We start from the raw sequence: 24,501 nt of genomic DNA, 5'->3' as shown, positions 1-24,501 counted from the left end.
AGGAAAGAGTGGCAAGAAAGAGAGAGAGAGAGAGAGAGAGCAACGGAGAGGGAGGGAGGGAGGGAGGGAGAGAGATCTAAAAACGTTCCTTTTTTTACATTGGCCACTCTAGGACTTTGCTTCTCTGTTGGGAGCAAGAAGAGACGGTAACTTACCTCCTGATAGTCCTCTTTTTTTTTTGTTTGCGTGACTCCGCTGCTGAGGAAGGGTTAGTTTAGTTTGTAACAACCTCAGGGCTTTCTTGGGCTAAAATTAATCTCCCATAGCTCTGCAGTTGACTGCATTGTAGTGTTCAGCTACCCATTAGCCTCAGTCATTTAAATAAATTATGCAAACAGGGCCAATGTATACATACTAGCACTGAGATTAAAAATTAGTTTCGCTTGTATTAGAATGCAAATTTATCTCACATTTTTGGGTAAGCAATACCACACATCAACTCAGAATTATTGTTGGACTTAGCTGCACGTGGTTTGTTCCTCTTGTTCCTTGTCTTCATCTAATGAGAACTTTTAATACCAGACCATGATAGTACAAAAATACACTAAATTAGGAAGAATTGTTTGCAGTAACTGTATTAAGCAGAACTGTAAATAAAAATGAATGTTTCAGGAAGTATGAATTAAGAAGAGATACAAATTCTGGAATGGATTTCAAACAGTTCTGAAACTTAATGAATTGAATTTGGTAGATCTGGAGAAACGAGAAAATATTTGTTTATTTATTTACTTAATTATTTATTAAACAATTTTATATGACTGGCCAACTCATACAAAGGTGACTTTGGGTGGCTCACAACATTAAAAATTCACAACATAAAAACCCACAACCCCCCCCCACACCCATGTCATCAGCAACACAATCAAATCAACCTGATGGACTTTATCTCCATTTGTAGTGTCCAGGCCCCTGACAAAACCACTTCTTCGGGGCCTTTTGGAAAAGCAACAGGGTGGGGGCAAATCATACCACGGGGAGAATGATGTTCCCTATAGAGGGTCCATCACCAAGAAGGCCCTTTTTCGTAGACTCACCAGATGTACATTTCTACTACAGTAGATGGGGCCTAAAGCACACCCTGGCTTCCCATCCCAGTAAGCTGGCTGGATCTGATAGGGGAAAGGCGGTCCTTCAAATAGCCTGGCTCCAAAGCCATGTGTAATATTTTTACTATGTAAAACTGAATTGGAAAGAATCCCTTTTTCCTCTTGCCTTTCCCCTTAGGTGCAGTTGATCCACTACAACCAAGAACTCTATCCCAATATTTCAGAGGCTTCACGCAATCCCAATGGTTTAGCTGTCATTTCTATCTTTGCCAATGTAAGTGTCTTGCTGTGGCTGCTAGGGGACGCCAGATGGGACTTGAATAGGCAAGGTGGGTGGGAAGTTAGGCAGCAAAGAGCAATACCTTGGATGTATTTCCATTTGCAGATTGGACCAAATCCTAACTCTTTCCTGACCAGGCTGCTAAACCGAGAAACAATTACCCGGATCTCCTATAAAAGTAAGTGGAACAAGTATGACAGATGTGGATTATACAAGGAAGTTGTTTGCAAAGGTAGCTGAGGATTCAAAATTTAAATTTTTAAGACTGAAGGGGACTGAGTGAGAATTAATACAACATATTTCAACATTCTCTTGAAATATTCATGTTAGCAAAGCTTGACTGTGTCCAGTAACTTGTTGACCTTTGGCAAAAGATTCAGGGAGGATATGACTGTTGTATATGACAGCATGAATGTTTTGAATACGCGCTTCTGTGGCCAAATGGTAGAATTGCTACTTTTGATGTGCTATTCATTAGTATTTACTTATTTATTTAGCATATGGCATATTATTCATGGACTTGCAGTATATATTAACATTTTGCCTAAATTTAAAAACACACACACAATAAATCATGAATGTTAAAAAGATCTATATTCAGATACCAATGTCTAACTGATTCATTAGTTTCTTGGAAGTATTCAGAAAGTTCACAATCGGTAACTAAATGGATCTCCCCAGTTCTGCCTACATTGTTAAGGTAGCCATGATACCTATTTCAACAGATGACGCTTATCTTCTACACGACCTGAGCCTTGAAGACCTTTATCCAGAGACATTTGGTTTTATCACTTACCAAGGATCCATGTCAACCCCGCCATGCTATGAAACCGCTACCTGGATTCTCATTGACCGTCCCATCAATATTACCTCCGTTCAGGTAGGTCTCTAGGACAAATTCTCTTTAATTCTCTTTTTGTCAGTCCCCCAAGCCTACCTTCCCCTGCCCCCTTTGACCCCCATTTGCTGTCCTGGTGTCCTCCATCATTCCTGAACACTTGTTTCCCAACCCTCTGTTCTTCAGATTCACTCCCTTCGTCTTCTCAGTCAGAACCTCCCTTCTCAAATTTTCCGGAGCATGAGTGACAACTCGAGACCTCTCCAGCCCCTTTTACACCGAAGCCTTCGGGGCAACCGAGACCCACGGCGCCCCACTAAACGTTGCAAAGGAGCCTCCTACAGGCTACATGGTATGCGACCCGGAAATTCCATGTTAAGACTTCTTCCGCTACACTCCCATTCCACTTCTTTATCCCTCTTCTTTTTTAAGTTTTCCTAAAAGTTTCTCAAAGTGGAAGATCTTTTTCCTTTGTACCCTCTCAAGTCCCTTGTTTGGTTGAGTTGTAGGGACTAATTTCAGAGCTGAGCAAGGCCTAAACCTGAATCTCCCTTTCCTCCACTAGCTTTCATACAAATAGAACCACTGTTTGGGGGGCTGCACATATTCAGATGATCGAAAACAGATGCAAAAACTCTTGGCACTTTAGTACCAACTAATGATCATCCATATGTTTGCAGTCCAGATCTTGAGCTGTAACAGGGATCGCCAACCTTTTAGACCTCAAGGTCCACCAAACTCATAATTTTAAACTCCGTGGATCACTATTATGAATTTTGACTGACAGTGGCTTGCTGACGTTGGTGAGAAAGTCAGTCCCATATTCCAGAGCTGCGGTAGTCACAGGACTGGCCCTTTGGTCATCCCAGAGCAGCTGTTCCTCCACCCAGATGCACGGACCTGTCATGGACTGGAGGAGCTTCTCTGGGATGACCAAAGGGCCAGTCTTGTGACCAGCAGGTTGGCAGGCCATGTGGTCGGTGCAGCCTTGTGTTCCCGCGCACACAAGGAGGAAGTGCTTTGGAGAGGACCACCAACATTTTCTCATGGACCACCAGTGGTCCCTGGCCCACCACTTGGTTACCACTGAGCTATAACATTATAGGGTGTGGCTTGAAATGTATAAGCTAGACTGCTGCTCTCAGATGTCACCAGCAATGTTGTCACCTTGAACAGACAATCCAATTGGCTTATAACTGGGAAGGGGGAAGTCTATTTTGTCCTTTATCTGGGGAAGCAAAATGGTTTATCCCAACCTGAAGATAAGAACAATTGGAAAATAATTTGTGGGGCCCCTGTAACATAGAATTTTTGATGACTCTGCCCCATCAGGAGCTAAACCTGTCAGATTTTGAAGCCTTTGTGAGACCAATGACAACCAGGCTTAATACGTATCATCCTGTCCTGCTTGTCAAGAGCAAGGAAGGATCACTGGACATAATATATACAATATTTATTTGTTTGTTTATTTATTTGTACAATTTATTGGCCTCCCATCTTACCATTGGGTAACTCTGGCGGAATGGGGCAACTCAACACAGCCAACTCACCACTGTCAGTTCACCATGGCCATCTCGCTGTGGGACCCTCACGTTTCGTTCTGTCCCTCCTTTGGCATCCTTTCTTTAATGATTCTACTCCACTATTTCTCCAATATCAGTGTAACTCTTGTCCCGTGGCGAGTTGTGCCATGGAGAATTGGCCATGGAGAATTGTCCCATGGGGAGGTGGCTGTGGAAAGTTGGCTGGGATGAGTTGTTATAGACACAACTCTAGGTGGCTTCCAGTTACGTACAAGTTAAAACATAAAAAGTTAAAAACAAACCTTAAAACCAGGGGTGAGCGGGGGCGGACAGGTGGGGGATGGGATCTGCTATTACTCAATCAACCACTTCTATTGTGCTGTTTACTCACTGGGGGGCACCAAGCCGAATTGGCAAAACCATTTCTTTAGGCCCTTATGAAAAGATAGGAGGGTTGGGGCCAACCTCCTATCCAGGTTGAGGGGCAAAATATTCCAGAGGGCTGGAGCAACAGCAGGGAAGGCCGTCCTCCTGGACCCCACCAGCTAGAATAATCAGGCTGATGGGACCCACAGCATTCCTCCTCTGCTGCAACAAATGGGATGGGACAATCCCAGTGGGGTGAGATGGTCTCTCAAGCAACCTGGACCCATCCTATGAAGAGCTATCCTCCTCTATCCACCTTGAGCCCACCAGGTGTATCTCCACCCACCTACCAAAAGCAGCATTCTCCAACCTCAAGAAAGGGGCAAGGGGCAATTGGCCACCTACTTTCTGCACTTCATTTCATTATAGGCCAACACACACGTTTAGTGTGTTCTGTGCCAAGCACAACTCCATTTTTCCAGTCATTAAACATTATCCTCCATGTCCATTTCAACCTAGGCTGCCCTACTGGGAAAGAACATTTGGAGTTTTTTGTCTATTTTTCTTTCACTTATTCACATTCTTTTCTCTTTTTCCTTTTTTAAATCAGCCTAACGAATATGACCCAAAATGGGAAAATGACAGAAAGACAGGAGGCTGGTAGGAAAACAGGAGAGGCCGCAAGAAGGCTGTGTATATATGGTTGCACTCATGGGAGCAAGCACGGCAAGGAAACAAACAGATCTTAAATTTCTTGACAACTGTAAAAAAAAAAGAGGAAGAAAGGCCAATTTCCCCCCTCCTTCCTTTTCCCAGTACGGATGTATGTCCTATTTTTCATGGACTAAAAGACCATGATGTTTTTGGCTTGCTAAAGTTTCCCTGTCGTGCTTCCAAGACCTTTGGATCCAAGGCATCTCTTTGGATTGAGTGCAAAGGCTTGGGTGAAATTATGCAAAGTTTGTCAGTTTTCCTTTCTCATTTAAGCCAGAGCAAGAATAGTGAAAGGGATGAACCAGTGAGATGTTCGTTTCAGGAAGCAACAATTGCTCTGTGGAGGCAATTAGAGTAGATGTTACATGTAGTCCTTGACTTACCATCACAACTGAGCCTAACATTTCTATTGCTAAGTGAGAGACATTTGTTAAGTGAATTTTGTCCCACTTTACGATCTTTCTTGCCACGGTTGTTAAGTGGATCACTGCAGTTGTTAAGTTAATGATGCAATTGTTAAGTGAATCTGGTTTCCTCATTGACTTTGCTTGTCAGAAGGTCACCAAACGTGATCACACAAACCTGGGACACCACAACCGTTGCCAAGCCTCTGAATTTTCATCATGTGGTCGTGGAGATGCTGCAATGGTTGTAAGTGGGAAAAATAGCTTTAAGTCATTTTTTTTTTCCAGTGCTGTTGTAACTTTTGAAAGGGTATTATACAAACTGTTGTAAGTTGAGGACTACTTTTACACTCTGAAGAAGATAACTTTGAAAAAGTCAAACTTATCAACCAATAAGTCAGAGTTACTTTTTTCTTTGATATTATTAGGCTGGTTTCATACAACCCGTTAAGTCTTCAACATTGCTTAATACTACAGAGATATTGAGTTGCTCTGATAAAGAAGCTCATTCGGAATATTGTGTTGTCCTGGTCACCCAATACATAAATATGGTGTTTTTCAACCTTAGCAACTTGAAGACTTGTGGACTTCAACTCCCAGAATTCCCCAGCCAGCATAGCTACACTAAAAAAGGCTTGGATTGTTTGCAGCGCAATAAGCTGGGAAAAACCCAGTCGTAGTCTTAATGCAACAGTTCGCAACTTGTCTGACAACTTAAAGATGTGTGGACTTCAGCTCCCCAAAGTTTTTGTTTTCTGAATAACACACAAATAAGTCATTCTTCCAGCCTCTTCAGAGGTCAGAACAGTTAGCTTGAGGATTGGGATGGGACTGGGCTAGGTTTTGGTTACTAACATAAATAAAAGGCCCTCCTGCTTGTGTCTTCTGAAAAACGATTCTCAAGATCTGCTTATTTATTTGTTTGGTTGGTTGGTTGATTGATTTGTCAATCGCTTACAAAATAATAGGTATAAGTATAAACATGAGTAAGAATACAGAAAATAGTTATGATTAAATGGGGACAATAGGACAGGAATGGGAGACACAATGAAGCACTTATGCACACCCCTTACAGACCTCTTAGGAATGGGGTGAGGTCAATAGTGGATAGTTTGAGGTTGAAGGAGTGGGGGTTTGAGGATGTAACTACAGAGTCAGTTAGTGGATTCCAGGCATTGACCACTCTGTTGCTGAAGTCGTACTTTCTGCAATCAAGTTTGGAGCAGTTAACATGGAGTTTGTCTCTGTTGTGTGCTCTTGTATTGTTACGGTTGAAGCTGAAGTAATCATTGACTGGTAGGACATTGTAGCAGATAATTTTGTGTACTACGCTTAAGTCCAACCATAGGCGGAGTAGTTCAAGATTGTCCAAGCCCAAAATTTCAAGCCTGATGATATAGGGTATTCTGTTCCGAGCAGAGGAGCATGGTACTCTTCTCGTGAAATACTTCTGGACTCGCTCAACTGATTCGCATTTTTGCAAGGCAGCATAAACCTGTGAAATGGCAGGAGAGGCCCAGCAGAGGTTAAACGCATTTAATGTAATTTGAGCCCTCTTTGTAATAGAAATTATGCACCTACAAAATTAAAAAGGAGGCCACTTAGGCCACTCAGTCCCCTCTCCTGCTTTGTGGGAGAATGAAAATTAAAGTGACCCTGACAGATGAGCAAGAAAATTATTTTCCAAGATTGGGGCAGGCAGCAGGAAAGGTTAGCCCTAGGGAATGCGGCTGAAACCAAGGAAATAGCTGTTGCTAATTCTTTTCTTCATCTCTCTCTTCCCCTTCCTTTTTGCAGTGGATGGAACACAGCCTCCCAAACCAGGCATGTAGTTTCGCTGCAAGCTCCTGAACGTCCGAGTGTGTCCGTCGTTCAAAGTTCAGTGTCTGACTGAGGAAGCTACAACCTCCCATCTCTGAATGACTGCCACAGCTTCCATTGTGGGAAAGGCACCATGTGGGGTACCAGGGAACCAGGCTGGAATACTTGCCTTGGGATGTTTGGAAAACTCTGATTACAATAGGGTTGGGTTGCCAAAAGTTTAAACAATGAAATGAGGGCTATTAATTTGCAGTATACAGCAGGTCTTCCCCAACATTATAGCCTAATATTTAAAGAAGGCGGGAACATCCAGAAGTGTGAGGACTAGAATCTTTGCGTTGCCTCCTTGCTAAACCAATGCTGTCTATTCTGGAGATCAAATGTATTCAAAATCTCTGCCAAGCATAAATGTCAGGTGGAGGCAATGTACCGCAAATTATACACAGAGCTAAAGTGTATCAGGTTGTATTCCCAATACTGAATGCACCTTAGAATTGCAGACGAATATCCTTATACTAGAGGGACCCCAATATGTTTGGGGACCCCAATATTCTGAGACCTGCAGGAGCCCTGGGAGTCAAAATTATAGTGGGATAGTTTTCTCTGATACGTAAAATGCCTTGAATCTCAGGAAGTTTAAGAGGGGGGAACTGATTATGTGGTATAACCCCACAAACGGCAAGCTTCAGTTGTTCTTTTTAAGAGTTAACTTGAAACTTTAATCTGGGTAAAACTTGAGAGAATCTGGGGTGGAAAACAAAACAAATGTGATATCCCTCTCCACTCTATCCTGGGGTGTGTGTGTGAGAGAGAACTGATAAAATATGGGATTATCATTTCATTCTGAATGGCCTTCAACAGCCCTAACTGTAAAACAGCAAAGGGAATATTTTTATTGCCAAACAAACCCACCTTTTGAATATTGATGAATATTATTAACTTAAGAAAAACAGTGGTTTTCCAAACAAGCTTCGTTTTCTTTGGAGTGAAATTATTTCATTGAGACAAGGGCTTAATCTGTCACAACGAGTGGCAGGGCCCAATTCACACCATGTTGGAATTAGTTACACAGACATTCAAGAAAGGCCAAGAAAAATTGGTGGTGATTAAAGTGCTGCCCCCTTTTTTTTGATGTATGTGCTATAAACACCACAGCGTAAAAGGGGGTGGGGCTGCAAGGCCAAAGCTTTGGCTTCCATCTTGACTTTTTTTTTTAACAGCACCACACTTTGGTGCCCCGATACATCGTAAAAACTGTGATGGCAACAGAAATGGGAGTAACATATTGAACATATTTGCCTTTTCTTCTGAAAAGCAGTGGAGATTCCCAGCTTTCATCCTTCTTATGTAGAGACACATTTATGGCCATGGATGCCACAAGAAAGCTATCAACATGATCATAAATGCTCAGAGATACAATTTCTCCTTTTTCAAATGAAATAAATTCAATCCTGAAAGAGAGGGATGAGCCACTATTAGGTGTCACAGAATTATTGGAAACAAAATTATTAGAAAAATCTAGATTAGCGCTCCCCAGGTTGGTTTCCACAGCAAGGAATTTGAGGACATCTTCCTCCTTCATCTGTAGAACATCAAGGCCTCCGGACATTGTGAAAGTTTCCTTTTTAAAGCAACGAAAGGAAATCCGAACAATAATGTTGCATAGGAAACCTTCCTAAGGTTGGAGAAACAGTGCGAACAAAATAAGCAACCTGCAACTTTCATTCTCCAGGGCCAAAATTTTAAAACTATCCAGTGACATCATGGCCTTGATCCTTACTTAGAAGTAGGAATATATGTACATGCACACCTATATACTGTACATGCATATACATACATAGGAAGTGCTGCAATGCTCACATATCAATAGAAGAGAATATTTGTAGCTGAGGGTTGAACTGTGGGTTCCTTGGTACTCTCTGAGCTTGGTTTCGTTTTCTTGCAGATGTTTCATTGCCCAACTAGGTAACATCATCAGTGTTAGAAGAGAGTGGGGTTTCCTGTCTGTTTATATACAAGTGGCTTGCCCTGTGAATGTTGGTGGAAGTGTTCTTGGTGGTTGCTTGATTGTGCTTTGTTTTCTACAAGAAAACAACTAAGCTCAACAAAAAACAAAGATCCCACTCTCACATTCTGTCTCTCACATACACACTTACATGCACATACACAAACAAAAATGTGCCTTTCCCCTACACTATACAGAGAAAGCCGACTCTTCCTTTGTAGACAGAATTCTGTGCTGATATGCAGACTCACATACGGTAGTTTTTCAATGACAACCCCTACTCAGTTCAGAATTAAGATTCCTTATAACAGCTTCATGGGGAGTTGTTTATGGATAAACTCTATGCACAAACTATGCTGGGCATTTGGAGATCCTGATTAAAAAAAATATCCACCAAAGCTCAAGGGGACCGTTGCAAGTACAAAATTAATATACCAGCCCTACGGCTGTAGGCTTTTTGCTCTATAATGTTTATAAAAAGCCCCTCTAATCGTCTCCCAGAACAATTGATAAAATATTATTTTACACCCACCCACTCACCAATGTGGTATAATGAATGATAGTTGAAATAAAAAGATATTTTTATTGGCATCAAAAAGATAGAAATGATCCCAGATTTGGCCCTCTGGGTTTTTGCCTGCTTGAAATAACACATTTGGAATCTGATTGAACTGGCAGATCAACCAAACTTCAAAATAACCAAAGGATAGCCTTTTTTGCTAATAGATAGAGTGCCAGATAGACCATGTGATATCCCCTTTGTGTTCTGAATCTGTTTCTCACTGCTTCTCTGCAGTTCTCTCTTCTTCCCTTGCAAGTAAACTAGTCCTGATGTTCACAAACACTTGAGTGGGAATCATATCTGCTATTCATTCACAACTCTCCTCTACAACCTCAACCCTCTTTGAGAATCATGTCTATTGGTCACCCCACCACAACCCTCTCTCTGTTAAATACTCATCCTGTTCACATATCTGAATTTAGCACTGCAAGTGAAAATGGGACTTCCTGAGGTAGCATCAGGTGGGATTCTACCAGTTCGCAACTATTCAGTAGAACCGATTGCTAACATTCTAAGCAGTTCGGAGAACTGGTTATTAGAAGAAATTACTGGCCTAAACCTGTAAGGAAGGCAGAAAGGAAACATTCTGGTGTTGCTTACAGAAACTGCCTCTCCGTTAACCCTTATTACATTCTTGGCAGGACTAGACTTCCTATCTAAGGAACTTCTCTGGAGTTTTTTTTTCCTTCCTTTGCTTGTGTGGAGTGACCATTCAAAGTTACAATGGCACTGAAAAAAGTGACTTATGACTGTTTTTCACACTTATGACTGTTGCAGCATCCCCACAGTCATAAGAGGCCAGGTGAGGAGATGCGTGCCTCGATGTGAATGATATTGAGTTGGCCACGCCCAGCCAATAACATGACAACCAAGCCATGTCCACCCAGTCACATGACCACCAAGCCACACCCACCACCTAAGCCATGCCCACAGAACCGGTTGTTAAAAATTTGAATCCTACCCCTAGATTTTGTCTCTTTTTAATTGTGAGGTCCTCTCCATCAGTTTTCTAGTTTGGAGGAGCACAGAACAGACAAAGAAAATTCCATAACTCATTGATTAAATAATCCAGGGACGTCACCAAAATTTCAATGCATTTGAATCCAAAGGAGGATTTTTCCATTCCTGCCTCAGAATTAGAAATAGGGTTAGATGAAGATCCAAATTTGAATTCTCATCCCATCTCAGGATTCACTGGTGACTTCAGATCAGTCGCATCTTAACCTACTTCAAACAAGAAGAATAAATCACTTTAAATTTGGTAGAAGAATTATCAGTAGAAATCTAACGAAGGGTTTTTTTAATGTAGAGTTGTACAATTGTAGTGCAAAACAGTGATTTTCAGCTAAGACAAGGACTTTCCAGAAGGCCAGGAAACAACTTCTGAGGGTGTCTAGGCTTAAATGAGTACCTCTGTTGCAGAGGTGGTTTTCAGCAGGTTCTGACCAGTAGCGGAAATTTTGAGTAGTTTGGAGAACCAGCAGATACCACCTCTGACTGGAGATTTTACAGTATCCTTCTCTTGCCACACCCACCAAGCCATGCCCACCGAACTGGTAGTAAAAAAAAATTGAATCCCACCACTGCTCTGTTGAGTAAACTGGTCTCGAATGCAAGGCTGAGATTAGAAATTGTGTTTTGATTATTCCTTATTACTATTCGTTCTGCCCATCCATAGTATATCTGCTCTAGCCTTCCAGCACATTGGGATTCACAGCAATTTAATTGCCTCATGAAGATCTGGCAGCAGTTGCTTTTCCAACATTAAAAAAGGAAGCACCTGGTGGATTTTAAGATTTACATTCTGCAGAACAGAAATAAATGGTTAAAGTGACCTTATTAACTACTGCTCCCATGGGGCTAGTCATTTCCTGGTGCAAAAAGCAAGAACTGAGAAACTGGGCCATCAGAAATAATTATGTGTAAAGCTGTTACCCCATAAGACAGAATTACCTGAGGAAAAAAGAATTAAGTATGAATCAGCCTAAGATTTAACCAGTGGGAAAATCCATAAAGATGGATTCTACTGCCCTCTTGTGAAACTTGTTCCTAATGAGAGCTCTGGACTCTGAAAGTGGGGGGATTAGGTGCTGTTGTCTAAGATGCAGAAGCTCTCAGCCACAACTGCATCTTAGAAAGATGCTCAAGTGGCAGGAGAAAAGAGGAAGGCATCAAAAACTGGCCTGTTGTGATATAATGGCATCTACTTCTGTAAGCTCCGGTACCAAGACAATTCAGTTTTCCAACTTCTTACTCTTTACTGCAACCTCCTATGACACCCCCAGGAATCTTTCTCAGCATTGCCTATCTCCAAGAAATGTAACATTATCAACCCCAGGATGACAGATACCCCCAAATCATGAGTATGTCCCCTCATCCTTTCAAATTTACCTCTGAACTGTAAAGTTTATTTAGTTAAAATCCACATTCTCAAATATGTAAGTACTAAGGAGTTAACTGCTTGACATTAGTTTCTAATATACTGTGTAGCTAATACTGTAACTTAAATTCATTCAAAGTTCTTCCCCGCCATTAGTTCACTAATTATCTGACTTTTCTGGAGTGTAACTCCAGCATACCGATCTAATACTAGTCAAGTGTTACCCTTGGCTGAATAAAAGTGGTGCTGCTCCTTTTTTAGTGTAAATACCTGGTCTGTCCTTGGTCTCCTGTCGGGCAGAGTCTGTGGTAGACTATTACCATGACAAAGGAGAAGAACTGTCATGGCAACAGGAAATTTCTGCTTGTTCCCTGAAGTTCTACCCCAGGTGGCTACAGCTTCAGACAATGGAGTCAGTTTTATCTCCCCAGGAAAACAGGAATCAGAAACCAGTTATGAATTGAGGAGCTTATGTGATCATCTATGCTTCTTTAAAAGAAAGAAGCATTGGTTGCCTGACTTTATTTATTATATTATATTTACAATGCAATTTCCATCAAGGACAAGGAAGTTCATAGACAGTAGGTTAGTCTTCCCTCCAGGTACTAACCAGATTCAGATGTGCTTGATCTCAGCAAGATGTTCAGCATCATGTATGTTCAAACCATATCTTGAAACTTAAGATATCAGCACTATAGTTTGGTTACCTCTGATATCTTAATCCACCCCATCCCACATATTCCTGATCTCTAACTTCCTGGCCTTAATAATTATCCCCTACTCCCATTCTTCTCCCATGAAATTCAGGAGAACCCTCTAAATAACTCCTGTACCTCCCATAGATGCTCCTACTAATCTACAACATCTTGCACTAAACAGTGAGTATCCTGATAAGTCACTATTTAGTCCAGTGGAGGGCATCACCTGGAAAAAGGCAAATTTATTTCTTGTCCCATGGAAAAGTGAAACTTAAATCTTGTAGACGCTCATTGTAGACTTGGTCAAAACATTCACTCTGTGCCTTAGTCAGGTGATTCTTCCAATCTCCAGAAATCCCTAGAAACCAAAACATAAAATAATAACTCATTAGAGTCAGACATGGTGGGGAAGTATTCTATGGTATTTACTCAAAAGAAATAGGTGACTTTCCCCAAATAATTTGCCCTGAAATATAAGAGTGTCATCTTAAATTGACCAAGAATACAAAAATAGAGATAGACAATATTTTTCTGTCTAATCTTAGTTTTGGGGAAGGTTATCTTAAAATCAGGGTGGTTCCCCTTAGGGATAAATGCAGACCTCTTCTTGTAGCTCTTAAGAAATATTGAGCAAGTAGGACTGTTCTTGACATTTTAATTTTTATGTTTGGATTTTTAAATTATTGTTTTTTTCTTCCACATGGAGGAAATGCATTCAGAAATCCTAGTTCTACAGAGGGCTATCATCTGGCCCTTGGTATAGAAGTCTTAAGAATGTTGTCATCAAGATTACTTTGTTGCTGTTTTTATCAATGCAGATATCAATATAAATATAAAATAAAGGAAAAGGTGTGTGTGTGTCAATTTTCTTAACTATTTTAGTTAAGCAGGACATCCCATAGTACAACAAACTTTGGACTATAAAACTAGGGATCAGTGTCTCCACCCTTCCACTCCTACTGACAGGAACTGAGATACCTTGAAGAGTTGAGTCTCTGCTTTCCAAGAACAACATTGTACCCCTAGGTAGATCAACTTGAGCCAAATTGTTGATCAACATCAACTGAAAAGCTTTGACTACACTTCTGAAGATAATATGCCCCAGGCTGATTTGTTGGCCAGAGAATGGCAGAACGCTTGATTGTATGATGTTAATATGTGTATGTCCCATTATAATTAATTTACTATATTTTAAAGTGTTTTTTCACAAACCTGGTCCCTTGCAGACAAGCCAAACTCAACCCACAGGTGCTTTGAATCCTAAGAGCCCAAAGCAAGTGAATCAGGCTGAAGGAAGCGAATGATTGAAAATCATTTGATTACAACACCGGATATGAATAAGGTGGCATAAATGCTTCCAAAGAAATGCTAAAGAGAGTGTGATAAGTATCTTGGAAAGGAGCTGAAAGAACTGGAAGGACAGAAGAGGATTCTGCCAGATCTTATAGCTCAAAATCTCTGTAGCTGGCAAGGAAAGCAACGAGGTTGAGTTTATGTGAAATAATATATTCCAACCTTGACCATCTCTGGGTTTGGGACTCCAGCTCCCAGAATCCCACTGCCAGCATGGCCAATGATAAGAATTCTTGACATTGAAGTCCATACCCCTGAAAATGGCCAAGGTTGGGAACTGCTGCCCTAAAAGATCACCCTGGTTAAGGCAAATCCAGATGGCAGATGATTCCCCTTTCCATCCCTTCATTACCTTTGCGAAGGAAAGCACTTTTCTTTTGGTTCATGATGAACTTCGGAGTGAGTGAGAAGTTGGACATCTTATTACTCTTCATGGATTCAAAGGAGGCATTCGCAACCACAGAGTCAATGGCTGCATCATCTAAGACTTTGCCTAAGAACTGGCTGATACGAACAACACTCCCTCGCAGATCCTGGAGAACAACCAAACAAGACAACCTGAAAACTACCCTGGGTGGCACACACCTGGCATCATTGAAAGTGTTTCAAACTCATTTTTAACTAGCATGTTTATTCCAAAACCATCAATGCCCTTACACTGATGGAGAAACTCTAGTCCAGAGAGGGGACCAAAACAATTGTGCCCCCAAGCCTTTACCACAATATTGTTTTCAGAATGCTTTTTCAATAAAGCATCCAAAGTCATTAACTAGATTTATACATAGCGCTGAGCAATGTTTAACTGGATGTCTTTTAATCTGCCCCAATGGATTATGTCAACACAACAAGCCAAACCAGAACCAGACAAATGGAGGATTAAGTACAAAGTCAGCCATTCTTTCCCCCCCGCCCTCAAAATTGGTTTGAATGGTGCTGCCTGAGTCTGAGAAACTCTGGATATAAAAACCCTGAGACACTATCTTGACACAATAAATGTGTTAATCCCTATTTCTACCCTGGAAGACCTAGCCAGTCATAATCATCTCTTTTTCACTACAACCTGGATCATAAAGTACTTACTATTATGGCCACTACTGACTACTGTTGTATACAGTCAGGCATTTTGATAGCACAGATTCAGTCTTCTTCATTCCCTTCTTAACTGGCAGAGTATTATGTTAAATGGACAATTGAGTTATACATGTATTAAGCTTGGCATTTCTATAACATATGCATTTCATAAACATACACAGTTTAATTGAAGACAGTATCTATAATATGGGGCTGAACTGTGGAGTTCGTGGTTCTCTCTGAGCTTGGTTGTTTGTTCACTGTTTTATTGCCTAACTAGGTAACATAATCATTGTAATTAGCAGCAAAAACCCCATGCACAACTTGTACTGAAGATATTTCCTAGTTAGGTAGTGAAATGTTTCCAAGGAAACAACCAAGTTCAGAGAACACCAAGAACACATACCTGTATGACAAAATTAATCATATGTTTTCATCTAACCCCAAAAAACTACCAAACCTAGGTGGTGTGATCAGTTTTTGGTTGAATCTTTCATGGAAATAAATAAAATGGGATTAACTGATTACACTGTAGTTGAATTAATCATGGCTTTGAGTGCTGTGAGAACATAGGCATTCAAAGGCACTGTGATTACTGAGCAAACAAGAAAACTTGACTCATAAATATACTTTTCTTGAAACATAGCAAATAATATACTGTTATTTATGAACATTGTAAGCTGCCCAAAGTCACTTGACAGTGAGTAGATGAATAATAATTCCCTCATAAACTCAGTCGGTAGTCTAGCAGAGAATAATCTACATCTTCATGGCACAGACAGGTTGGAAGGTCTCCTCCACAGACATTTTGGAGAGCATAAAGCATCGAATTAGCCAAAGATCTGTGAAAGCAGGACAGTCATCTCTGCTGATTATCACCAAAAGAATAGTGTGAGAATTCCCACACTTTTTAATTACCTTCAGAATCTGACCATCCCAGTCAAATCCAGGAATCGGCTACCCCTAGTTTTTGTATCTCTGCATCTCATAAAACCTAGTTGAACTGACAAGCCAAATAACATAATAACAACCTCTTGCAACTCCTCATATGTAATGAAGAAGAAGTTCTCTTTGTCCTTCCAGTTCATCCAACCTTTAACATGGTCAAACCAGGATCCAAAAGGCACTGTAATTACAAGAGGAAATAGATGGGAAGATTGGGAGAAAAGTAGACATACGGGAAGGGAAGAAGTCCAAAATTTATTCTACACCCATTCACTTACCATCTCCTTTTAGAAAACACTCAAGAAATTGATCCAAGGTACCAGGGTCCTTATAAGGATGAAACATTGAAGCAAAATGATAGAGGGACACCAAGACATCTTTGGGGTTCCTGACTGTGTAGATTATCTATGCACAGAAAAATGTGGGATGGTTGGAAGATGTGAAAAAATTAGACGCAACCTCAGAAAATAGCAGAGCTCATGTGAACAAACATGTCCTCCTCAAAATAGATTCTATTCCTTTCCCTGGTCTGCTAGTGAGTGATAAATGTAGGTAGGGCAAAATAATAATTATAATACAGGCAGTCCTTGATTTACAACCATAGTTGGGCCCAAATTTTTCATTGCTAAGCAAAGCAGTTGTTAAGTGAGTTGCACCCCATTTTTGCCACAGTATGAAACACTGAAGTTGTTCAGTGAATCCCACAGTTGTTAAGTAAATCTGGCTTTCCCCCTTGATTTCGCTCATCAGAAGTTGGCTGGAAGGCCCCAAATGGAGTTCACCTGACCCACAGGGCACTGCAACCATCATAAATATATGCTGGTTACTAAGCACCCAGATTTTAGTCATATGACCATGGGATGCTGCAACGGTCATAAGTGTGAGAACCGGTCATAAGGCATTTTTTTTCAGTGCTCTTGTAACTTTGAATGCTCATTAATGGTTGTAAGTTGAGGATTGCCTGTAATTGTTTCACATCTAAAGGGGGACCACTAGGAATGGAACATGAGGCCAATGAGAAGGTTTTCCCCGAGTTTGCTGAACTCAGAGGCCTCATTCAAACTCTGGTTTGCTTTAGTGCATGAGATCAATATTTAAAACTACCATTTGCCATAGAGGCAGTATTCATTGCTGTTTTCATGGCCTGTTTCTGATTTGGTTTGCATCCCACCCAAGACTCTGTTCAATTTACAGGGATATCAGCCAAACCACTAACATCTGCTCAACTGTAAAATTGATTCTGGCTTGTTTCTGGTTCACTCTACAAACCAAAGTTTTTTTAAAACAAAAACAACAAAACCCCTCAATGATAGAATACACTACACTGGACCTCAATCCTGACTGTGCTCAGTCACCCGAGCTTACTAATAGAGCAATGATCAGAGTTACAGTAAGATGGAAACCTGCCACGAACATAATTTCCCTCTTACCTTAGCTTTGGAATCGAAGAAAGACTTGGCAAAAAGATGGACAGGCAGGTGGGAGCTAATAATGCGTGGTGACTTGTTGGTCAGAGCTGTCCTATATCCTATCACTGTCTCGAACCAGGGACCTCGATCCCAATTGGGTATGGTTTGGCACCAGGTAGGGTCTCCGTTGTTACGGATGAGACTTAAAATCTCCAGCATCCACACTGTTCCTAAAAAAAGTCCCCACCATTCCAAGAAAGCCGTGCTTAATCCATCTGAATTCTGGTTACTTTATGCCCTTCATTTTATATCTCTATATCTCTGTCTGTCTATCTATCTATCTATCTATCTATCTATCTATCTATCTATCTATCTATCTATCTATCTATCTATCTATCTATCTATCTATCTATCTATCTATCTATATGCATACTTGTTTTCGTAGATTTTCACGGGTACAGGTATGTAGGTCTAGGTGTGTTCGGGTCTTTTCCCGGGTAAGATTAAGAGTATCTTGGTGACGTTTCGGCTGGTGTGCTGGGCTGGTTGGCTGCACTGCTGCTGTTTGATTGGGCCAACCAGCGCAGCACACCAGCTCCCCCCAGTATTTATAGAGAGACGGCAGCTCCGATCACACACTGCTTGCACTGGCACGAAGCCGAAAACACCAGCCTGAGGATGGCGAGTGGGACCTCGCCGAAACGTCACCAAGATACTCTTAATCTTACCCGGGAAAAGACCCGAACACACCTAGACCTACATACCTGTACCCATGAAAATCTATGAAAATACACACACACACACACACACACACACACACACACACACTCCATCTTTCTTGAATAAAAATCAGCGTGATGTATAGGTAGCCCTCAATTTTGGTCTCAAAATTTCTGTTGTTAAATGAGATCTTTGTTAAGTTAATTTTTGCCCCATTTTGCCACAGTTGTTAAGTGAATCACTGCAGCTATTAATAAGTTAATATCATAGTTGTTAAGTGAATCTGGCTTCCCCATTGACTTTGCTTGCCAGAAGGTTGCAAAAGGAGATCACATGACCCCGGGACACTGCAACCGTCATAAATATAAGTCAGTTGCCAAGCGTCTGAATTTTGATCACGTGACCATGGGGAGGCTGCAATGGTTGTCAGTGTGAAAAATGGCCATAAGTCACTTTTTTCTGTGCTACTGTAACTTTGGACAGTCACTAAATGAACTGTTGTAAGTTAAGGGCTACCTAAACACAGCTGTATTCCTCTAAACATGAACAAGGCTGGTTACATTTCAGTCAGAAAGTTGCATCATGTGTCTTCATGCCATTAAATTGGTCTAGAGGTAGTCCTTGACTTAGGACCAGTCACTTAGCGACTGTTTGAAGTTCTGACAGACCTATCAGGAGGGTACTTGCAACCTGGATCATGTGGCAACTTGCAGTCACTTAAACACTTTGCTGTTCAGCAACTGGGCCTCATTATAAAGCCCGTTTACATAGTCCTGCTGTCGTATGTCATTTTAAGATAATTTTACTGAAAACTAGTGTTAAGTTTTCGGTTTTCTTGAACTATTGATTCACTTAACACCATGGTATTCATGACATGATCCATTATGACTGTAGTTTGAGAACTATTTGTAAATCTCTTAAAACCTTGCTTGGCTACCTTGATAGCTATCTGTTCTCTTAATATTTAGCAAAAACAGGCCAATCACCTGAGGTCTGGATGGAATTGCCCAGGCCTAATAAAATCAAAATTAGAACAGCTTTTCCCAAGCTAGATGTGTGCAGCAATAACCACACCAGTTAGGGAATTATGGGAGTTGAAGTCACGCATCCGGGGAAGATATTGATGAACTAAGCTTATTTTCAATATTTTCCTTCTGTTCTTCCCTTGCTTTATTAGGTGAAATTCAAACAGGGCTTCCCAAAAATCTATAGAATCCCAATTGTACAATTGCTCAACTTAATTCTGAGCAACAACAAAAATTGCTTTTGTATATACATAATCTCCTTTTTATCTCAGCAATTACATACAGTAATTATGTACATCCTTGTAGAGTACTATATTAATAGTTCTTTGAGAGAACTAAGAAAATTCCTGCCTGTGAAAGCGAGGAGACCCCTCTCAACTGACCTCACTTACTGTCTAATCTAGCGTTACTTTATCTTGAAAATTAAAATGCATAGAGTTTAAGTCCCAGAATTCCCAACCAGCCATGCTGGAGAATTCCGAGAGTTGAAGCCACAAATCTTAAAGTTGTCAAGGTTGAAAAACCCTGGTTTGATCTGAAGCTTGTTGATGCTTCTTTGAGCTTTTTAAAACTACAAATATTTATTTTTATTTATTAGCAAAGTGGTACAAATGCTTCCAAAGGATGCCATGAGTATTATTATTTAACCTCATGCCAGGTAACACCAGCTATTTGCCTCTCTATCCTGTGCTTTATTAAGAAGTTCAAGTTGAAATATTTTACAAACTACAGTAAAATATTAAAACAAATTTAAAAGTTTTTATCTATTTTAAATGTCACATGTTAACTGCTAGTGCTGTCTGCTGTTGTTTTTTGTTCTTATTTTTCCAAAAGCAGTGTTTTGTAAAATTGTTTATGCTGATACTAAAAGTTAGGTCCCATATGGAAACTGAATGGGACACTAACTCTATTTTTCTTTAAAAACACATGACTTACTTTCACCCAGTAATCTGAAGCATTTTCCCTCCCACAAGTAGCCCAAAACATTCTACCTGATTTCTGATAAGTGACATTGAAAATATCATCATCTCGGACTTGGAAATCCTTTTCTACCATCTGCAACACAGATTCTGTATAGATGACTTGAGGAAAACTGATCCCTTTATATTGGAAATACTCCTTGAACATCTTGAGGCCCAGCAGATAACCGGAAAGGTTTGAAAATAAGTGTGAAACTTGGCAGCAAAACCAAATTCAAAGGATTCTTCCTTTCAGCCAGGAGAATTAGTTGTGTCCTCTGAAAATGAGAACAGATTTATGAATGTTTCACAACGAGGAAGAGAAAAGGCATGGAATGGCAGACAGAAAATTGGAACTCAAATCGTCTTGGTTCACGGTCTACTTGCTACTTTAAGAAGGAAAAAAAAAACCCTCCAGACCTCCCAGATATGTCCAATTACAGCTATAACAGCCAGATTTCCATTTGGAGGTTATGGAAAGCTAATGTGCTGTGGCAAAGTATTTCTTCTCCCTCATTAGCCTTTTTCTTTTTATTTGCTCTGTCTTGAGGCAATAAGAATTTGTTTGAGCCTTCTCTCTCTCACACACACACAGAGACAATGGGACCTAAACAGCTTCTTTCGAAGCTTAGATGCTATGTGTAATTCTCAGGCTTCATTTTAAAAAAAATAGCATAAAAATCCCTACTGGAACAAATTAAAACCTCATCTAGGATGTAATGAGAATTTCATTCACATATGGGTTATGGTTGATGTTGTTTTAATAAATTACAGAATTGGTAACTCCTTTTAAAAATGAGACAAAAACTCTAAGCTTTTTCTGAGCAGCATCTGATCCTATTAGGGAGTTGTAACCTACAACAGATTCTGTGCTAGAAATACATTATTCTATCTACTGCGTTTTGGCTGTTGCAGGTTAGTGAGAATTTTGCTAAATTTGTTTTTAAGATAAGTGCTTCAAAAAAATCCACACGTTTATGTATAAACAGGATCAAAAGTAATGTTTTAGGTATATTTCATTACAATGCAAGATTGAAAATACTAGATTACTTTAAAAAAATACAAGAGAAAGCAAAATTGATAGATTAATTCATCTTCAGGTTTTTGTGTATTTCTATCTGTACTTCCTGAAAGGAACTAAGATTGGAATTCCTTCTTCCCTCAGAAGAACCCTGTGAAATAGGTTAGCCTGAGAAGTAGCAATTAACCAGAAGTTACTCAGTGAGTTTCATCACTAGGTAGAACATTGAATTGATTTCCCCATCCTGTTCCAACATTACTAAATGTACTACTGTTCCATCACTAAACCACCCTGGTACACTAGCTATGTCTTGTGTCTAAGGGCTAGTGCTGTTAGAGCAGATAGTTCTAGAAAGCTTAAACATAACAGAAAAAAGAGTTGCCTTGATTGGGTGCTTAATAGCATTAGAATATAAATTGTAATAACAATAATACTTTTAAGATCATCAAACAACAACTTCTGCCTACCCCAAGCCTAGGATAAGTGATTTAAAAATGCCAAATCCAGTGTAAACATCTGGCTGATTGGGCAGCCATTTATAATAATAACAATAACATTAAGAGTGCAGATAAAGTAGTTCAGCAAAAAGACAGGTAGTTCTCGACATATGACCACAGTTGAGCCCAAAATTTCTGTTGCCAAGCAAGACATTTGTAAAGTGAGTTTTGCTTTATTTTATGACCTTTATCCCCACAGTTGCTAAGTGAATCACTGCAGTTATTAGGTTAGTAACACGATTGTTAAGTGAATCTGACTTTCATGTTGACTTTGCCTATCAGAAGATCTTAAGAAGTGAACACAAGATCCCAGGACACTGCAACCATTATACATATGAGTCAGCTGCGAAGCATCTGAATTTTGATCACTTGACCACAGGGATGCTGCAACTGTTGTAAACGTGAAAAATGTTAATTAGTCATTTGTTTCAATGCCATTGTACCTTTGAATGGTCAGTAAATAAATTGTTGTAAGCTGAGGACTACTTGTATCCAAATATCCTTCAAGTTGATATCAAGCACACGAAAATCAAGAAGAAGGTTAGAAGTGAATACATCATGAGAGTGTGAAGGTCTGAAACTACAAATTTAGGGCAAGAAGTACCATCGAGGCAATTAAATCTGGGCACTTCCAAGCATTAGATACACAGCTGGAAGAGTGGAGCTTTTAGTTCTACATAAGAAGACTCGAAAAATAATGACAATGAATCATGTCCTTCATTCATGCAGTGATGTTGACAAACTACTTACCAAGGAGTATACGTGGGCATGAAATGTTTCAAGTACACCAGATAGCTGAAGAAATAAAAAGGGCATTGGGAGAATATCTGAAGGATAGTAAAGAATATGCAGTGAGGTTGGTATACCACAAAGCTTACTAAATCCCAGAGAAACCAAACTAGCTTATAAGAAAGACTAAATGAAGAATTGAAAAAGACGTGACAAGGCAAAGTACTACATAGCAAGTTTCCAAAGAAAAAAACAACCCTAACAGGCAAAGGAGATAAAAACAAAACCTAACACTACTAAGAGCAGGAAAGCTGAAGAAAGTGACACAGGGGCTAATTCTGGCTGTACCAAGCCTTAAGAACAAATACATATAAAGTTGGAATTGAGAAAACAACAACAGACAGCAAATGTTGTCTCTGCAAAGAAGCTGAAGAAACAGTGGACCACCTACTTAGTTGAGAAGATTGCACAGACTGACTACAAATACCCTGTTTCTCCAAAACAAGGCCTATCCCAAAAATAAGCCCTAGCATATTTTACGCATGCACATAATATAAGCCCTACCCCCCCAAAATAATCCCTACTTAACAGCTTGTACAGCTGGCCGGCCACCCATTTCTCTGGTCGCTCATGATGCCACAGCCATGAGGCAAGGTGGGCGTGAAGAGTGGAGCTGCCCCATGCACCTTGCACCAGCTTATCTCAGGGCCCTACATCCATGCCTGACACTTGCCTTACACCAGCAGGACCAGCAATTATCTGCAACAGGAACCCATGTGGTTGCTGGCCCACTTCTGCTTGTTTGCAGTTGCAACAGAACAGGAAGCTGAGTGCTGTGCTGGTGCTGCAGCTGCAAGGCGAGACAGGTGTCGAGGCATTGATGGCCTGGCTGCAGGGGCCCTGAGGTCAGCCAGTGTGGGGCGTGTGGGGCAGCTCCAACCCCCACCTTATGGCAGCAGCACTGGCACACTGTACAGCCTCCTGCCCCGCCATGAGCAAGCAGAAGAAGTGGGCCTCCTGTACATCGGGGAAAAAATAAGACACCCTCCCCAAAGTAAGCCCTAGTGCTTATTTTGGGGCCCAAAAGAAAATAAGACCCAGTCTTATTTCTGTGGGAACACACTGGCATGACGAAAAGAGCATGTAATATAATAGCAAAAAAATTCACTTTCCTGCAAGCAAGAACTGGTTGGAACAAGAAGTAGACAAAGAAATAGAAAATGAAAAAATTATAATGCTCTGCAACTTTATAATACAAACAGACAAGTACCTGTCACATCACACCCCCGACTTAAAAATTGTTGATAAGAAAGACAAAAACGTCCACAGTGGACATGGCAGTAGCTGAAAAAAAGAGACTAGAAGAGAAAGAAATTGAGATGTTCACAAAATGCAAAGACTTTGAAACAGAAGTAGAATTATCGTAGCAAAAGAAAGCAAAGGTAGTACCAATAGTAAAAGACTCCTTGCGTGCAATCCCAAACATCTGGAGCACAATTGGCACTGACAAAATCACCATCAGACAATTGCAAAAGGCAGCTTTACTCGGAACTACATACATTCTGCAACAATACCTGTAATACCATCAAAGAACATGATCTGCCTATGTCAGGTCCTTGATAAGGATAAAAATGCCAAATCTAGTCTAAAAGTCTGGCTGACTGTGCATCTACCCAGCATAATGCTTCAACTTGTTCCTTATTTGCCCTGGCACCTTGTCCTCTAAACTATTTTGCTCTGGAAATGGAAGTCAACTGGAGTCAACTTAAAAATCATGGAGTTATGGTTTTTCCCCACTTCATTCTTTTTCTCTAAAGCCACCTGAAATAAGTTCCACATTCTGGTTAGATGTAACACGAAGAAGTACTTACTTTTTTTTCTGATTTGAACCCAAGCATCAAACAGTTTTGTTGAATGACCCTATCATCTAGTGTTGATGTGTTGAGAGAAAGAGAGAGAGAGAGAGCAAGAGAAGAGATCCTTTGCCATCTGCATCACTGAGCGCCAAAGACAGGATGTGGGATGAAAGCACGCCCAGCACAGGAAAAGCTTTTGATTTCTACTTATTGTAATCAAGCAGGATTCCCTGAAGGGTTGTTCCCCTCCTTCTCACCCAAAACAAGCACTGAAGTGAC

At 40.5% G+C, this 24,501-nt stretch overlaps 2 protein-coding genes across 6 annotated transcripts in view; one reads left to right on the top strand and one right to left on the bottom strand.

The window, feature by feature from the left end:
- The window catches only part of CA11 (carbonic anhydrase 11 (inactive)), a 17,249-nt gene extending 9,292 nt beyond the window's left edge, over positions 1-7,957 (top strand). For 2 of the 3 annotated variants that reach the window (XM_087918023.1, XM_087918022.1), the window contains 5 exons: positions 1,225-1,320; positions 1,432-1,504; positions 2,052-2,206; positions 2,351-2,516; positions 6,969-7,957. In XM_087918023.1, coding sequence (XP_087774149.1) covers positions 1,225-1,320; positions 1,432-1,504; positions 2,052-2,206; positions 2,351-2,516; positions 6,969-7,003 — 525 coding nt within the window. In that variant the 3' untranslated portion in view covers positions 7,004-7,957. The remainder of the gene's footprint in view (positions 1-1,224; positions 1,321-1,431; positions 1,505-2,051; positions 2,207-2,350; positions 2,517-6,968) is intronic. The other variant, XM_087918024.1, reaches the window with a different exon arrangement.
- On the bottom strand, positions 6,544-24,501 carry SULT2B1 (sulfotransferase family 2B member 1). 3 transcript variants are annotated; one of them, XM_087918026.1, is made up of 8 exons: positions 24,238-24,353; positions 20,153-20,397; positions 17,437-17,645; positions 16,285-16,411; positions 16,093-16,187; positions 14,343-14,523; positions 12,864-12,995; positions 6,544-6,666 (listed from the first exon to the last, which is right to left on the bottom strand). In XM_087918026.1, the coding sequence occupies exons 2-7, from the start codon at positions 20,286-20,288 to the stop codon at positions 12,880-12,882; spliced, it is 864 nt and encodes a 287-aa protein (XP_087774152.1). In that variant the 5' UTR covers positions 20,289-20,397; positions 24,238-24,353; the 3' UTR covers positions 6,544-6,666; positions 12,864-12,879. The 3 variants fall into 3 exon arrangements, with proteins under 3 accessions (XP_087774152.1, XP_026567688.1, XP_087774151.1); XM_026711903.2 differs by lacking the exon at positions 6,544-6,666 and adding an exon at positions 9,610-10,786 and having other exon boundaries at positions 24,238-24,501; XM_087918025.1 differs by lacking the exon at positions 6,544-6,666 and adding an exon at positions 10,528-10,783 and having other exon boundaries at positions 24,238-24,390.

The sequence above is a fragment of the Pseudonaja textilis genome, chromosome Z (assembly GCF_049901715.1).
Source record: "Pseudonaja textilis isolate UNSWEBS1 chromosome Z, rPseTex1.2, whole genome shotgun sequence".
Taxonomy (NCBI): Eukaryota; Metazoa; Chordata; class Lepidosauria; order Squamata; family Elapidae; genus Pseudonaja; species Pseudonaja textilis.
This window is presented reverse-complemented; position numbering and strand designations above follow the sequence as displayed.

Bases quoted from the DNA above. Each gene is read 5' to 3' on its own strand.
- SULT2B1 (XM_026711903.2), bottom strand. From the start codon at position 20,288: ATGTTCAAGGAGTATTTCCAATATAAAGGGATCAGTTTTCCTCAAGTC. The intron at 16,412-17,436 runs GTAAGAGGGAAA...TTCTGTGCATAG, and splicing joins TCTTCGATTCCAAAGCTAAG to ATAATCTACACAGTCAGGAA. The intron at 12,996-14,342 runs GTAATGAAGGGA...TTTGGTTTCTAG, and splicing joins AAGTGCTTTCCTTCGCAAAG to GGATTTCTGGAGATTGGAAG.